The sequence below is a fragment of the Saimiri boliviensis genome, chromosome 21 (genome assembly GCF_048565385.1).
Source record: "Saimiri boliviensis isolate mSaiBol1 chromosome 21, mSaiBol1.pri, whole genome shotgun sequence".
In the NCBI taxonomy this organism is placed as follows: domain Eukaryota; kingdom Metazoa; phylum Chordata; class Mammalia; order Primates; family Cebidae; genus Saimiri; species Saimiri boliviensis.
Genome location: NC_133469.1, coordinates 9,849,259 through 9,864,788, shown reverse-complemented (window position 1 = coordinate 9,864,788; position 15,530 = coordinate 9,849,259). Strand labels below are relative to the sequence as shown.

Sequence of the window (15,530 nt, the reverse complement as noted above, 5' to 3'; positions counted from 1 at the left end):
GTGTCAGGGTCCCCAAGGAAAGGGCTGGGGGCAGACACACCAAACTGGCTCTTCTTTGGGGCTTCAATGGCCCCCCTCCTTGACTGGATCAGACTTCTTGTGTGACCTGGGCCAAGTCCCTGCCTTCTCTGTGCTGTTTACTAATCTGCAAAGTGATGGCTATGACAGTGACTGGGGCCAATTATCCATTCAGACACGACTGACACCTACTTCATTCTGGGAACTTTAATACTGTGACAAAGTTCTCTAAAATAGGCACCTTCCCCACCGTACCCCATTGCCCAGGGCGTGCAGGCAGAGTGGGCTAGATCTCGTACTGACACTTGCGCATGCCTCCTCCCGGCGCAGAAAAAAACCTGTTCTGTACCGAATTACAAGCAGCAGCTGTGGCTTGGGCCGCCAGGTGGAGCACAGAGAACACTCTGGGCCCTGGGAGGACGGAGCCAATGCCACCAGGAGCTGACCGGCTAGGGACGTTGTCCGCACAGACTCTGGCCCCCATCTGGGTGGGCCTTGCAGCAGGCGTCCTGGGCCAGAGGAAGGGCCCAGGCATCTATCCAACAGCAGGACCTCTCTTTAGGCCTGGGTCAAACTTTTCAAAAGTCACAATGCACAGATGTGGGCCCCGGTCACGCCTCATGGGCTGTCTCTGGGAAGAAAATCTCTCGGCATCGCTGCACTGTGTCCTGAGGAGAGACCACGCTGTGGCCGACAGTGCGGGGGTCAGCAAAGATCTCAAAATCGTTCCCACCCTGCACATAAGATGGGCAGAGAAGACATACTTAGTGGGAGTCGCTTTCCACATCGGCTGCTATAGACCCGCCCCTCCTCCTGGCCCTTCAGAACTGCCAGGAAGCCCACCTTCTCAGCCCTCATCACCTTCCTGCCCTGACTTGCTGTGTGATGTGGGACAAGTGCCCAGCCCTCTGGAGGCCCCAGCCTTCTGATCTGTGTAACGCGGTTAGCGAGCTATGGTGGTTCTCCAGGGCCCCCCCCACCAAGAGGTCTGTTGTGTTGCCCCATGTTCTGGCCTTGACCTCGGGTGATCTGCACTGGGGGAAACCTGGGCTGGAGCACACTCACAGGGCTGGTCTCATTCCCAAAGAAGTGGATGGTGTCGAAGCTGTCCTCGTCCAAGCTGTCCAGGCAGTAGCGCTTGTCCCAGCCCTCAGGGAAGACGTCAAAGCTGATCATGCCTCCTGGGGGCAGGGGTGGGGACTGTTATTCCTTCCTGAGCGGGGCAGAAAAGGCTAGCAGAGGGGTTGCTCGTTCATTCATTCATTTATTCAACAACCCTCGAGGATCAGGACAGGGGACAGACTTAGGATCCTCAAGGAAGTTATGACACAGGCTGGAGAACAAACAAGACCATGAAATGGGTGGGAGAAGCTCATCCAGCCAGCGTGGTCAGGGGAGACCTCTGAGGAGGTGACAATGAGCTGGGACTTGAGCCGAGTGAGGATGGCTGGGGAACAAAGCACAGCCCCTGAGGCAGGGAAAAGGACTAGAGTCCCAGCAGTGGAGGACGCTGGGAGAGGCAGGGGGAGGGCTTGCAGGGCCTGGGCTTCACGTGGAGAGGGAGGAATAGCCTTGGGAGGGCTTTGAGCAGAGGCACACCATGACTCCAGCTCCTGCCTCTCTGGCCACTGGGGAATGAATGGATGAGGTGTCAGAGGGGAGCCCGGCTGCGTCAGGGTCAGTTGGAGCCTGGGATAAGCAGTGGAGGTGTGAGCACCAGTGGGATTCCAGGCATGGGGCCCTGGGACTTCTAAGAGTTTGGACTTAGGAAGGGGCCAGGGAGAGCATTCAAAGGAGAGGCTTAGGTTTTTGGGCTGAGACACTGGGTAGGCATGAGGTGGGGAAACCCGGGACCGGTAAACACTGAGCCTTTCTGCATTGGGTCAGCCAGCCCCTCTGCCCTGAGCAGGGGAGGGGCTCCTAAAGCCACCGGGGGGGCCACAGCCTGGTCTTGGGAGGAGCGGATGATGCAAGGAGGGTTCCCTGCACAAGGCCTCCCAGTCCCTCTGCCGGGTGGACATACCTCGGGAGAACCTCAGCCCTTTGCCAGCAAACTCTGTTTTCAGGGCTTCCACGAACTTCTCCCGGATCTTCTCTTTCTGCAGAGGGGAAGGGGTGGATGGCAGCTCAGAGGACCTGCTGTGTGCCAGGCCCTGGCTGGACACACAATCCACATGAGCTTGCTGAGCCTTCTAGGTGGACAGGACCCCCTCACTGTGCAGAGGAAGAAACTGAGGCTCAGAGAGGGGTCATGCCTTGGTCAAGGTCACCTAGCCTTGGTGGCTGAGCCAGGGCCCAAATCCAGAAGGGATTGGGCTACCAATCGGGCTGTGGGCTGGGTCTTCTGAAGGGGGCCTTGGAGGAGAGAAACAGAGGAAGGCCGAGGAGACAGGCAGTCTGTGTCCTACGCCAGTGCCTTTCTCCGGGCAGGGCTCGATCCTGTTGGCTGTGCCCAGTTCCATACAGGAAACAGAAATGAGTGCGGGAGCTGAGAGCAAGAGAGCCATGAGGAGGTGGCTGTGGGCATTCAGAGAGGGCAGGATGCCAGGCATGGCACAGCACCCACTGTGCAAAGATGTGCCTGGGCTAGAGGACTCAGTAGTGCCCAGGCCTGTCCCGTCCCTCTGAGCAGGCAATCTGGCAGGAGCTCTGCAAACATGGAGCAGGGGGACAGTCCCCCACCACCCCCTAGGGATCCCTCTAGGATCTCCATCTCAGAGGGCCACAAAGGGGAGTGGCCATCTCCATCCCAAGAGGCAGCTGAACATCTAAACCAGCCAGCAGAACATTCAGTTGACAAGAGGGTCTCAAGACCAGGCTGGGAAGTCTGACCACATCCTAGGGTATCCAGAGGGGCTGAAGATTTTGGAGCACAGGAGTGGGGTGGCTGGTATGGCCCTGTAGTCAGAGCTGGGTAGGACTGAGGCAGAAAGGCAGGCAGTGGTCAGCAGCATGGAGCCTGGAGAAAGGACTCAGGGAGGATGTCAAATATAAAGCCAGACACCCCCAGCCTGAGATCTGAAGGCAGGTAGCCAGGCTTGGCTGCTGTACTCAGCTGTGTGACCATGGGCAAGTCACCTGACCTCTCTGAGGCTATTTTCTGGACTAAAGGAGGAAGAAGCAATGAATGAACCCTGCCTGCTTCCCTCTCATGGAAAAGCAGAGATGAGGGATGTGAGCCCCCTGCCAGCCTTGGCCTGGCTTTCCAGCAGGTAGACGGACTCCAGGGAGGCCAGAGTCCCCACCAGCAGCCACTCTGCAGGCCCAGGGCTACTGCTAAGAGTGCCCTAAGCTCTGAAGAAATGTTTCCACATGGCCAAGGCTCGCTGTACCTCCCTTCTCTAGAGAACAAGGCTGGTCACAGGACAGCCCCATGTACAAGGCCAGCCTCAGCAAGGATCGACCAGCACTGTGACCTTGAGCTGGTCACTCACCCTCTGGCCTCAGCGTCCTCATCTAAGGAAGGGAAGTACGTCCCTTCCTCAGGGTTCTGGAAGAATGGAGCTGGGTCAAGCATTTACACCAGATCTGGGCCGGTGCAGGGAGCACAGATCAGGAAGCTTCATGCCCCTCCAGTGCCAGAAGGGGGCAAACAAGAGCCAAAAATACTGGAGAAGAACCAGGGCTCTGGCGTGGGGAGTTGGTGTGTGACTCCCCAATCCCAAACCAGGCTCGGTCCATGTGCCATCTCGCATGACACCCCATGGGATGGGAACTGCTATTACCCCCACCTTACATATAAGCAAACTGAGGCACTCAGTAGAAAAACTGCTTTTCCAGGTTATGAGGCAAATGGGTAGAGCTGGGACTGGGAACCTGGGTGGACAAGAAGTCACCTCTCAGCATGTGTGTGGGGGGGAGGGTTTCCTTGCCAATGACCAATCTTAACTAAAAAAAAGTCCCCGTAGCAGGCCTCAGTGCCTCAGGCCTTTAATCCCAGCACTTTGGGAGACCAAGGCAGGTGGATCACTTGAGGCCAGGGGTTCAAGGCCATCCTGGCCAACATGGTAAAACCAATCTCTACTAAAAATACAAATACTAGCCGGGCATGGTGGCATGAACCTGTAATCCCAGCTACTTGGGAGAATGAGACAGGAGAATTGCTTGAACCTGGGAGGCAGAGGTTACAGTGAGCTGAGATTGTGCCGCTGCATTCCAGCCTGGGCAACAGAGTAAGACTCTGTCTTAAAAAAAAAAAAAAAAAACAAGCTGCAGAAATCCCTGCCCTGATCCCTGACAGAGCTTACAGTTCTGGGAAGGGGACGGACAGTAATTCGGATTTTAAAAGCAGATAGTAGAAGATGGCCAAGGCTGCTTGGGGAAAAATAAGGGAGGGGAAGGAGCAGGAAGTGCAGTGGTGCTTTGGGAGGCCCCACGGACGGACGAGCTGGGCCTGAGAGAAGTATGCTCTGGCTGAGGCACAGCCCTGAAGTGGGACATTGCTGACTCTAGTATCAGCCAGGAGGCCATGGCTGGAGCAGAGGGTGGGAGAGCTGAGGAACAGGTCAGAGGGAATGACGGAATGATGTGGACAGGCCAGAGTGGAAAGGTTTGGATGGATGGATTGATCCATCTCAGAGGGAGGGAGGCAGTGGGGAGGAAAGCAAAACGCACATCATGGTTTAGCAGGGGTAGCACAGGCAGAGGTGAGGGGACCTTGGTGTATTCCAGGAACAGAAAGTGGAGCTTGAAGGACACAGAGAGGAGACCTGGAGAGCTGGAGCCAGGCAGAGCTCTCAGGGCTTGGGGCACTGTAGCAGAGGGTTAGGACATCATCCAGTTGGGAACGAGGTGCCATGGAAGGATTGTAAGCGAGGGAGCGGGGCTAGGGGGTAGATGTGGCTGACGTTTTTGAAAGTTTCTCATAGACTGGCACAGTGGCTCATGTAATCCCAGCACTTTGGGAGCCTGAGGCAGGTGGATCACCTGAAGTCAGGAGTTCAAGACCAGCCTGGTCAACATGGTGAAACCCCATCTCTACTTAAAATATATGGTTGGGCGTGGTGGCGCATGCCTGTAATCCCAGCATTCTGGGAGGCAGAGGTGGGCGGATCACCTGAGGTCAGAAGTTCAAGACCAGCCTGACCAACATGGAGAAACCCCATCTCTATTAAAAATTCAAAATTAGCCAGGCGTAGTGGTGCACGCCTGTAATCCTAGCTACCCAGGAGGCTGAGGCAGGAGAATCACTTTAAACTGGGAGGCGGAGGTTATGGTGAGCCGAGATCATGCCACTGCACTCCAGTTTGGGTGACAGAATGAGATTCTATCTCCAAAAAAGAAAATAAAGGTTCTCAGTGGCATTGTTGGAGAGCAGGCTGACAAGGCTTATGCGAGGTGGGGAGAGACAGAGAGGAAAGTTGGAGTGGGCTGGGGGGAAAGGGGTAATCTGGAGAGTGGGGTCTCAGTTCTGCAGATGAACAGATTTGACACTGACTCGAGAGGCTGAGGAAATAGGAGTCGTTGGACCCGATGTGGGTGGGAAGGTGGAAATAGTGTTCCCAGGTGTTGGGGTGGCTCAGTGAGTGCTGCTGGTGCTGGTCACCTAGGGAGGGGGACCAGCAGTGTTGGAAAGATGCAGGTGTGTCTGTGACAATGGCGCATGGTGGGTGCCCAAAAGGGTTCAGCTGAATCAGAACACCTCCCGCAGCCTATTTTACTGATGAGAAAATAAAGGCTCAGAGAAATTGAGTGACTGAGGCCCCACAGACCTAAGGTTGCACAGCTAGTAGTACCTTGTCCAGTTCGGAGAACTCGATCCGCTCCTCCAGGGTGCAGCTCCGGCCGATGGGCGAGATGTTCAGCATGCCATTCCGGAATTCGATGAAGGTTCCACTGGTGGTGCAAGAGGGTGGGGAGCCAGAGAGAACCAGAGCAAACCTGAATTCAAATCTAGCCCCACCTGGGGTCTCAGCCTTGTCGGACTTCAAAGGGGACAAGAATCCACACTCCCCCCGAAAAAAATCAGGGGCCCAAGTATCTCCAGGCTCCCTCTCAGGGACCCACACTTCTCCTCCCTCAGGCCCCAGGTTCTGGAGATCAGGCTGGTGGGACCTCACCGCTTCTTGGGCAGCCTGAGCAGGGCCATGTAGCTGAGGCAGAAGTTGATCAAGTCCTGCAGCAGCTCCTCCCCCAGGTGGTTCTGGATGGTCTGGGCAAGGAACACAGGGCTCTGAGTGTGGCCTGGGCTGCCTGACCCTGAGACAGGCACAACATCTCTCCCCGAGCCCAGCACAGAAGGTACCCTTGACTGCCCCACTGTGGAAAGTGGGGTACCCCTGGCACACTGACCTGCTTGGAGAGCAGTCGACCATGCTTATACTGCACCGTCCCGTTCTCAGCAAACACATAATCAAACTTCTCAATGACTTTGGTGCCACATAGAGGATGAGAAAAAGAAAGATTGTGAGACCAGGTCTGTGACACCATAGGCAAGTAAAGAGAGAGGAAGCTCACACCCTTGGTTTCACATTCAAAGGCCATTTGTTCAATCCCAGGCTGCAACCTGCTTTTCCAGCCTTTCTCCCTCTGCAGCTTGGTTTTCTTCCAAAGGATCTGGGCCTCTGCACACAGGCATCCGTCCAGGTCGTTCTGTCAGGACCGCCCTGCCTTGGCTTCCCTGCCACTCATCCTCCAAGATCCAGCTCCCTCTCTGGAAGCTGTGCAGTACTCTCTGGCAGAGGGCATCATTTCCAGTCTGTACTCCCCGGCCCCTCTGCAAAGGGGCTTCCTTCCATTCTACAGCTGCCATCACATTGTGTTCTCAAAGCTGGCTGCATGGGGCAGTTGGAGTTTTCAGCTCTGGCTGCCTCGAGAAGCAGCTGGAGTAGGTGGGAGGTGGGAGATGGGAGGCACACGGAGCACAGCCCAGAGACTGTTGCAGTGTCTGGGTGGCATGTGGTCACCTGGACTATGATGGGGTGGTAGAAATGGAGACAGAGGGGACAGAAAGATATTTTGGGGTTTGCTGATGGAATAAACAAGGGGTGTGGAAAAGGAAAAATTCAAGGAAGTTTCTGGCTCAAGGAACTGGAGGCACCCACTTTGACCGAGCTGAGTCCAGGAGATTTGAGGTCCAAGCAATTTCCTAGATAAGTTCAGAGTCATCCTCTGTTAAATGGGATAATCACACCTACTCTAAAATGTGATTGGATTGTAGGGATTAAATGAGATGACATTGGCCGGGCGTGGTGGCTCAGGCCCGTAATCCAAGCACTTTGGAGGCCAAGGCAGGCGGATCACCTGAGGTCGGGAGTTCAAGACCAGCCTGACCAACATAATGAAACCTCATCTTAAAAAGAAATGACATTAACACATGATCATTTTTGACAAATAGTAGCCATCATTGATTCTGCCCCCCCCCCCTTTTTTTTTTTTTTTTATATGAAGCCTCATTCTGTCACCCAGGCTGCAGTGCATTGGCTTGATCTTGGCTCACTGCAACCTCCGCCTCCCAGGTTCAATCGATTCTCCTGCCTCAGCCTCCTGAGTAGCTGGGATTATAGGCATGTGCCACCATGCCCAGCTTTTTTTTTTTTTTTTGAGATGGAGTCTCACTCTGTTGCCAGGCTGGAGTGCAGTGGCGTGGTCTCAGCTCACTGCAACCTCTGCCTCCCAGGTTTAAGTGATTCTCCTGCCTCAGCCTCCTGAGTAGCTGGGACTACAGGGGTGTGCCACCACACCCAGCTAATTTTTGCATTTTTAGTAGAGATGGGGTTTTACCATGTTGGCCAGGCTGGTCTTGAACTCCTGACCTCAAGTGATCCGCCTGCCTTGGCCTCCCAATGTGCTGGGATTACAGCTGTGAGCCACTGTGCTGGCCAGTTCAGCCCATTTTAAAGATAAAGAAATCAAGACTCAGCAGGAAGAAATGAGAAGTAAACTGCATAAGGGCAAGTTCTGCCTGCTTTGTTCCTAGCTGTTTCTCTAGGGCAGGCATCCCCAAACTACGGCCCGCGCCCCCTGAGGCCATTTATCCGGCCTCCCGCCGCACTTCAGGAAGGGGCACTTCTTTCATTGGTGGTCAGTGAGGGGAGCACAGTATGTGGCAGCCCTCCAACGGTCTGAGGGACAGCGAACTGGCCCCCTGTGTAAAAAGTTTGGGGACGCCTGCTCTAGGGCTTGGCACAATGCCGGGCAATAGGAGATGCTCAGATGTTTGTGGAATCAGTGAGGGAACTATCTGGCTGCTCTCTCTCTTCTTCTTCTGCCCCAGAGAAGCAGGATTGGCTCTTTGAATATGCCTAGGAATCTCTCGAACTCCCCACTCCTGCTACCCCCAGCCCCACACCTACCTTCATCCCCGTCACCCAGCTGCTCAGCGATCTTAGAGTAGTCAGAGCCGCCTACCACACCAATCTGCACTCGACTTCGCAGTTTCTGCAGGAAGGCGGCCACCTCAGGGTCAATTTTCTATGGGGGAAGGGGGAAGTACAGCATTCTGGCTTTCAGGATGCCTAGGATCTCCACTTAGCCCTCATTTAGTGGTCAGAATCCAGGGAGCCCACATTCTACATGGATCTGAAACAATACAAGGCTTAGACACCAAAAATTGGCAGCCAGGGGGGTATCATGGCTCAGGTCTGTAATCCCAACATTTTGGGAGGCCAAGGCAGAAAGATCGCTTAATCTAGGAGTTTGAGACTAGAGCCTATGAAATTTTTTTTTTTTTTTTTTTTTTTTTTTTTTTGGAGATGTACTTTTGCTCTGTTGCCCAGGATGGAGAGTGTAGCTCACAATCTCAGCTCACTGCAACCTCCGCCTCCCACGTTCAAACAGTTCTTCTGCCTCAGCCTCCCAAGTAACTGAGACTACAGGCATCCACCACCACACTCGGCTAAGTTTTGTATTTTTAGTAGAGACGAGGTTTCACTACCTAGGCCAGGCTGGTCTTGGACTCTTGGCCTTGTGATCCACCCACCTCTGCCTCTCAAAGTGCTGAGATTACAGGCATGAGCCACCACACCAGCCAATTTTTTTTTTTTTTTTTTTTTTGAGACGGAGTTTCGCTCGTTACCCAGGCTGGAGTGCAATGGCGCGATCTCGGCTCACCGCAACCTCCACCTCCTGGGTTCAGGCAATTCTCCTGCCTCAGCCTCCTGAGTAGCTGGGATTATAGGCACGTGCCACCATGCCCAGCTAATTTTTTTTTTTGTATTTTTAGTAGAGACAGGATTTCACCATGTTGACCAGGTTGGTCTCGATCTCTCGACCTTGTGATCCACCCGCCTCGGCCTCCCAAAGTGCTGGGATTACAGGCTTGAGCCACCGCGCCCGGCCACCAGCCAATTTTTTTTATTTTTATTTTTAGTAAAGACAGTATTTCACCATGTTGGGCAGGCTGGTCTCGAACTTCTGATCTGAGATGATCCACCAGCCTGGGCCTCCCAAAGTACTGGGATTATAGGCATGAGCCAGCACACCCAGCTGAAAATTGGCATGGTGACACTCGCCTGTAGTCCCAGCTACTCAGGAAGCTGAGGCAGGAGAATCACTTAAGCCCAGGAGTTCGAGGCTGCAGTGAGAGCTTTGATCGCACCACTGCACTCCAGAGACTGGGTGACAGAGCGAGACCCTGTCTCTAACAACAACAAAACAGCATCACAATCAAGTTGATTCTCGAGAAGCCAATGGTAAAAACCTGTCTCTACTAAAAATACAAAAAATTACCCAGGCGTGGTGGCATGAGCCTGTAGTCCCAGCTCCTCGGGAGGCTGAGGCAGAAGAATCACTTGAAACCAGGAGGCAGAGGTTGCAGTGAGCCGAGATTGCCCTATTGCACTCCAGCCAGGGTGACAGACTGAGACTCTGCCACTAAAAAAAAAAAAAAAAAAAAAAAATACCCTGGGCAAACATATCCAGATAAAGCAGATAAAGCCCTGGAGGTAAGCCACACCACTTGAACCACATTGCCTTGGGGAGGGGGCCAGGCCTGGGATCCTGATGTGGTCAGAGGAGACTTTACCCTTCTCTGTTATGTTTTCATTCTTCATCAGGAGAATGTGTTCATGAATATGTGTACAATTAAAAATTAACTTTCAAAAGGCACTAAGCACAGAGCCTGGCCCATAGAAAAATTAACGGGCTGTTATTATTCAGGTTGTTATGTCCGTAAAGCAAAAGGTCAGAGGGAGGTGTCAGAACTGGGTCTAGGCCCTGCCACCTTTGTTCCAGTTCTTTTATTTATTTGTGATGGAGCCTCATTCTGTGAACCATGCTGGAGTCCAATGGGGCGATCAGGGCTCGCTGCGACCTCCGCCTCCTACGTTCAAGCAATTCTGCCTCTGCCTCTGTAGTCCTTCTAGCTGGGACTACAGGCGTGTACCACCACACCCAGCTATTTTTTGTATTTTTAGTAGAGATAGGGTTTCACCATGTTAGCCAGGCTGGTCTTCAACTCCTGACCTCAGGTGATCTGCCTGCCTCGGCCTCCCAAAGTGCTAGGATTACAGAAGTGAGCCACCTCAACCAGCCCACTTTCACTCCAGTCCTGCCATCTTTCTCCTGGGTCACCCCTGCAGGAAGGCAGAGTGGGTTGATCCTTGAGCCCCCAGGGCCCAAGCCAAGGCAACTTCACCATAGAGGATGGGGAAAGGCATTCAGGACCTAAAAGAGGAGGCCGGCCAGGCGCGGTGGCTCAAGCCTGTAATCCCAGCACTTTGGGAGGCCGAGGCGGGTGGATCACGAGGTCAAGAGATGGAGACCATCCTGGTCAACATGGTGAAACCCTGTCTCTACTAAAAACACAAAAAATTAGCTGGGCATGGTGGCGCGTGCCTGTAATCCCAGCTACTCAGGAGGCTGAGGCAGGAGAATTGCCTGAACCCAGGAGACGGAGGTTGCGGTGAGCCGAGATCGCGCCATTGCACTCCAGGCTGGGTAACGAGAGCGAAACTCCGTCTCAAAAAAAAAAAAAAAAAGGGAGGCCGAGGTGGGTGGATCACGAGGTCAAGAGATCGAGACCATCCTGGTCAACATGGTGAAACCCCGTCTCTACTAAAAATACAAAACATTAGCTGGGCATGATGGCGCGTGCCTGTAATCCCAGCTACTCAGGAGGCTGAGGCAGGAGAATTGCCTGAACCCAGGAGGCGGAGGTTGCGGTGAGCCGAGATCGCGCCATTGCACTCCAGCCTGGGTAACAAGAGCGACACTCTGTGTCGTCAAAAAAAAAAAAAAAAAAAAAAAAAGAGGAGGCTAAGACCTAGGTTCCCATGAACCACTGCCTAGTAAAACCCGTCCCCACTGCTCCCCATCTCTAGACCTGTTAAGTTGGTCCTTAAGGGCCCCACACTGGAGGGTGAGTTACCCACAGGGAGGGCATGAATGAAGCCTGCTTATTCATGCATCCAGCTGGTGAGGGGGCTTTGGGGGACTCACTCAGGATGAGACCCAGTGGGAGAAAAACTGAGCAGATTTAAGAGGCTCAACACAGCGAGAGCCTTTAGGAGGAAAACTACAATCCTATCCTCATTATGTCTCAGTGTCCTCACAGTAAACAGACTAGGCCTGGAGCCTCTCACCTCTGGGTGGGTAGAGCCCATAAAAGCATTTGAAAAGAACCCTTCTCTGCTGGGGGAGGCCCAGACCTGCAAAGGTCGGGGTGGGGTGGCTCCTACACCCCCCGTCTCCCACCAGATGGTGACTGACGCTTGGCTGTGTGCTTGTGTGCCTGGAACTCCCGGTTCAGAAGCCAGCTCCCACCACTGGTGCGTCGTAGGGCTGAACTAGGGTGGGATCCCCGGTTCGGGCGGGGGTGCATCTCGGAGCCAGGCCTCTGAGGCGTGTGAAAGCCTCTGGGGAAGGGAGGTAGGCCCCCGCTCGCAGCCTCCTCCCTCCAGTATTGGATCCAACTCCAGCACTCCCAAGCAGAACACAGGCAGGGACGCTGCACGGGCAGTGATTGGAGGACCAGGTCCCCTCACTCCCGGTGGGCAGCCCTAATGTCAGGTGGCCAGGTAACGCCACATCCCACACTCGGTCCCAGAGTGTCCACGGTCACGCTGCTGCAGACCCCACACTCAGCCTCCGGGGTGTCCGTGTGACACCCCCGGCGGGAGCTTCTAAACTTCAGGGTCCTACCTGGCGAGCCGGCGTGAGGGTCCCATCCACGTCAAACAGGCAGAGGACGCGCTCTTTCCTGCGGGCGCCCTGAGGGGTGACCGCCATAGCTGCAGTTACGCGCGCGGGGCGGAGTCCCGAAGATGCAGCCGCCGAAACAGCGCAGGGTTAAGATTCGACGGGGCGGGGCTTTGGAGGCGGGGACAGCTGACTGATTGAGCCAAAATGCAAGGGGCGTGGTCTCGGTGGCCCGAGGCAGGGGCGGGGCCTGAGCTGATTCTGATTACCCCTGGAGGAGGGGGCGTGGTATAGGGCGGGGCGGAGCCCTCCAGGTTCGATTGGATTGCTCCAAACAAGACGGAGGCGGGGCCTGAGCATTGGCCGGGCAGGAAGTGAGATGTTGAACTCGGAAGACAAGGGCAGGATCAGAATTGGCGGGTTGATGGTGATTGCTACTTGGCAGACAAGGGGCTGGGTCTGGCGGGGTGACTTAAGAGAGCCGGGGTCTCTCTCCACTCTCACAAGATTTGTAGTGATCCCTTTGCCTTACAAATTTTGAGCCGTAAGAAATCTGGACCGGGCGCGGTGGCTCACGCCTGTAATCCCAGCACTTTGGAAGATCAAGGCGGGCGGATCATCTGAGGTCGAAAGTTCGAGGCTAGCCTGAACAACAAGGAGAAACTCCCAACTCTACTAAAAATACACAATTAGTAGCCGGGCGTGGTGCATGCCGGTAATCCCAGCTACTCGGGACAAGAGCGAAACTCCGCTTCAAAAAAAGAAAAGAAAGAAGTCTTCTGAAGGCCTTTGCTCAGGCTTTGAACTTTGCCGAATTGCCTTCCCCGAACCTTATTAACTTCTGTCCACACATAAAACCCAGCTGTCACGGTCCATCTCCTTGGAGAGCTTCCCAGATTCTTCTTCTTTTTTTTTTTTTTTGAGAAAGTCTCGTTTTGCCCAGGCTGGAGTGCATGGCGCGATCCTCTGCTCACGGCAACCTCTACCTCCCAGGTTCAAGCGATTCTCTTGCCTCAGGCTCCCGAGTAGCTGGGACTACAGGTGTGTGCCACCATCCCCGGCTAAGTTTTGTATTTTTACTTGTTTATTTTTAATTTTTTAAACAGGGCCTTATTTTATTTTATTTTTTGAGACGGAGTCTTGCTCTGTCGCCAGGCTGGAGTGCAGTGGCGCAATCTCGGCTCACTGCAACTTCCGCCGCCTGGGTTCAAGCGATTCTTCCGCCTCAGCCTCCCGAGTAGCTGGGACCACAGGCACGTGCCACCACACCCAGCTAATTTTTGTGTTTTTAGTAGAGACGGGGTTTCACCATGTTGGCCAGGATGGTCTCGATCTCTTGACCTCGTGATCTGCCTGTCTCGGCCTCCCAAAGTGCTGGGATTACGGGCATGAGCCACCGCGCCTGGCCAGGGCCTTATTTTATTTGAGTCAGGGTCTCACTGTCACCCGGCCAGGGGTGCAGTGGCACGATCTTGGCTCACTGCAACCTCTGCCTTGGGTTCAAGAGATTCTCCTGCCTTGGCCTCCTAAGCAGCTGGGATTACAGTCATGTGCCACCACACCCGCCTAATTTTTTTTTTTTTTCTTCGAGGCAGAATTTCACTCTTTTTGCCCAGGCTGGACTGCAATGGTGCGATCTATGCTCATTGCAACCTTCACCTCCTCTTGGGTTCAAGTCTCATGTGTCAGCCTCCGGAGTAGCTGGGATTACAGGCATGTGCCACCATGCCCGACTAAGTTTGTATTTTTAGTAGAGATAGATAGGGTTCCACCATGTTGGTCAGGCTGGTCTCAAAATCCTTACCTTGAGTGATCTCCCAAAGTGCTGAGATTATAGGTGTGAGCCACCATGCCCAGCCAACTTCCCAGATTCTATTCACAATTATTTAACCATTGCATTGACTTTGGAGTCAGTTTGAGGTTGTCTTCCCGGCTCCACCACTGTGTGACCTTGGCCAAGTCACTTCACCTCTTAGAGGCTTTGTGTCTTCACCTGTAAAATGGGATGAACACTACCTGCTTTGCGTTTCACATGAAAATAAATGTAGAGCCGAGTTTGGTGGCTGACACCTGTAATCCCAGCAGTTTGGGAGGCCAAGGTGGGTGGATTTTTTTTTTTTTTTTTTTTTATTGCATTTTAGGTTTTGGAGGTGGGTGGATTTTGACCTCAGGAGGTCGAGACCAGCCTGGGCAACATGGGAAAACCCTGTCTCTACTAAAAATGCAAAAAATTAGCCGGGCATGGTGGTAGGCACCTGTGGTCCCAGTTACTCAGGAGGCTGAGATAGGAGAATCACAAGAGCTCAGGAAGCTGAGGCTGTAATGAGCCAGATCTTGCCACTGCACTCCAGTCTGGGTGACAAGAGTGAAGAAACCCTATCTCAAGAAAAAAAAAAAGCCGGGCACGGTGGCTCAAGCCTGTAATCCCAGCACTTTGGGAGGCTGAGGCGGGCGGATCACGAGGTCGAGAGATCAAGACCATTCTGGTCAACATGGTGAAACCCCGTCTCTACTAAAAATACAAAACATTAGCTGGGCATGGTGGTTCATGCCTGTAATCCCAGCTACTCAGGAGGCTGAGGCAGGAGAATTGCTTGAACCCAGGAGGCAGCGGTTGCGGTGAGCCGAGATCGTGCCATTGCACTCCAGCCTGGGTAACAAGAGCGAAACTCCGTCTCAAAAAAAAAAAAAAGTGCAGATTATATGAACCAGCAATTCAACTTTTTGAAATTAGGAAAAGGAGCCAAGTGCAGTGGCTCACACCTGTAATCCCAGCACTTTGGGAGGCAGAGAAAAGTGGATCATCTGAGGTCAGGAATTTGAGACTGTCTGGCCAACATGAGGAAACCCCTTCTCTACTAAAAATACAAAAATTAGCCAGTCATGGTGGGGTGCACCTGTAATCCCAGCTTCTTGGGAGGCCGAGGCGGGAGAATCACTTGAGCCTCAGAGGTGGAGGAGTGCACCACTGCACTCATCTGGGCGGCGGAGTTGAGACCCTATCTAAAAACAGCAACAACCAACCAAACAAACAAAAAAAAACAGGAAAAGAAAAAAATATGGAATTGTTTAAATGAACAAATGGACAAAGACCCATCTAGAAGATGAAATGCTATGAAGCCATGAAAATCTGCATGGTATTTGTGTGTGTGTGTATGTTTGTGAGAGACAGAGAGAGAGAGAGAGAGAGAGAAAGAGAGAGAGAGAGAGTAGGGTCTTACTATTTTGTCCAGGCCGCTCTCAAACTCCCGGCCTCAAATGGTCCTCATGACTCAGCCTCCCAAAGTGCTGGGATTGCAGATGTGACCCACCGCACCAGGCCCCATGCACAATTCTTGCTTTTCTGACTGGGTAGCTATGGTATCTTGGAAGATCACCGGAGTTGGAATCAGGAGAACTGCAGTTTGGTCCTGGCTAACTCTAAGGACTTGGAC

At 53.4% G+C, this 15,530-nt stretch overlaps 1 protein-coding gene across 2 annotated transcripts; it reads right to left on the bottom strand.

Annotated features, from left to right (window-relative positions):
- Positions 1-210: 210 nt before the first annotated feature.
- On the bottom strand, positions 211-12,248 carry PMM1 (phosphomannomutase 1). Of its 2 annotated transcripts, XM_003932826.4 has the most exons (8): positions 12,100-12,246; positions 8,313-8,430; positions 6,310-6,386; positions 6,078-6,169; positions 5,754-5,853; positions 2,042-2,117; positions 1,084-1,199; positions 211-752 (listed from the first exon to the last, which is right to left on the bottom strand). In XM_003932826.4, exons 1-8 carry the CDS (start codon positions 12,184-12,186, stop codon positions 630-632), a joined length of 789 nt encoding a protein of 262 aa, XP_003932875.1. In that variant the 5' UTR covers positions 12,187-12,246; the 3' UTR covers positions 211-629. The 2 variants fall into 2 exon arrangements, with proteins under 2 accessions (XP_003932875.1, XP_074247415.1); XM_074391314.1 differs by lacking the exons at positions 211-752; positions 1,084-1,199 and adding an exon at positions 1,231-1,465 and having other exon boundaries at positions 12,100-12,248.
- Between the last annotated feature and the right edge of the window lie 3,282 nt (positions 12,249-15,530).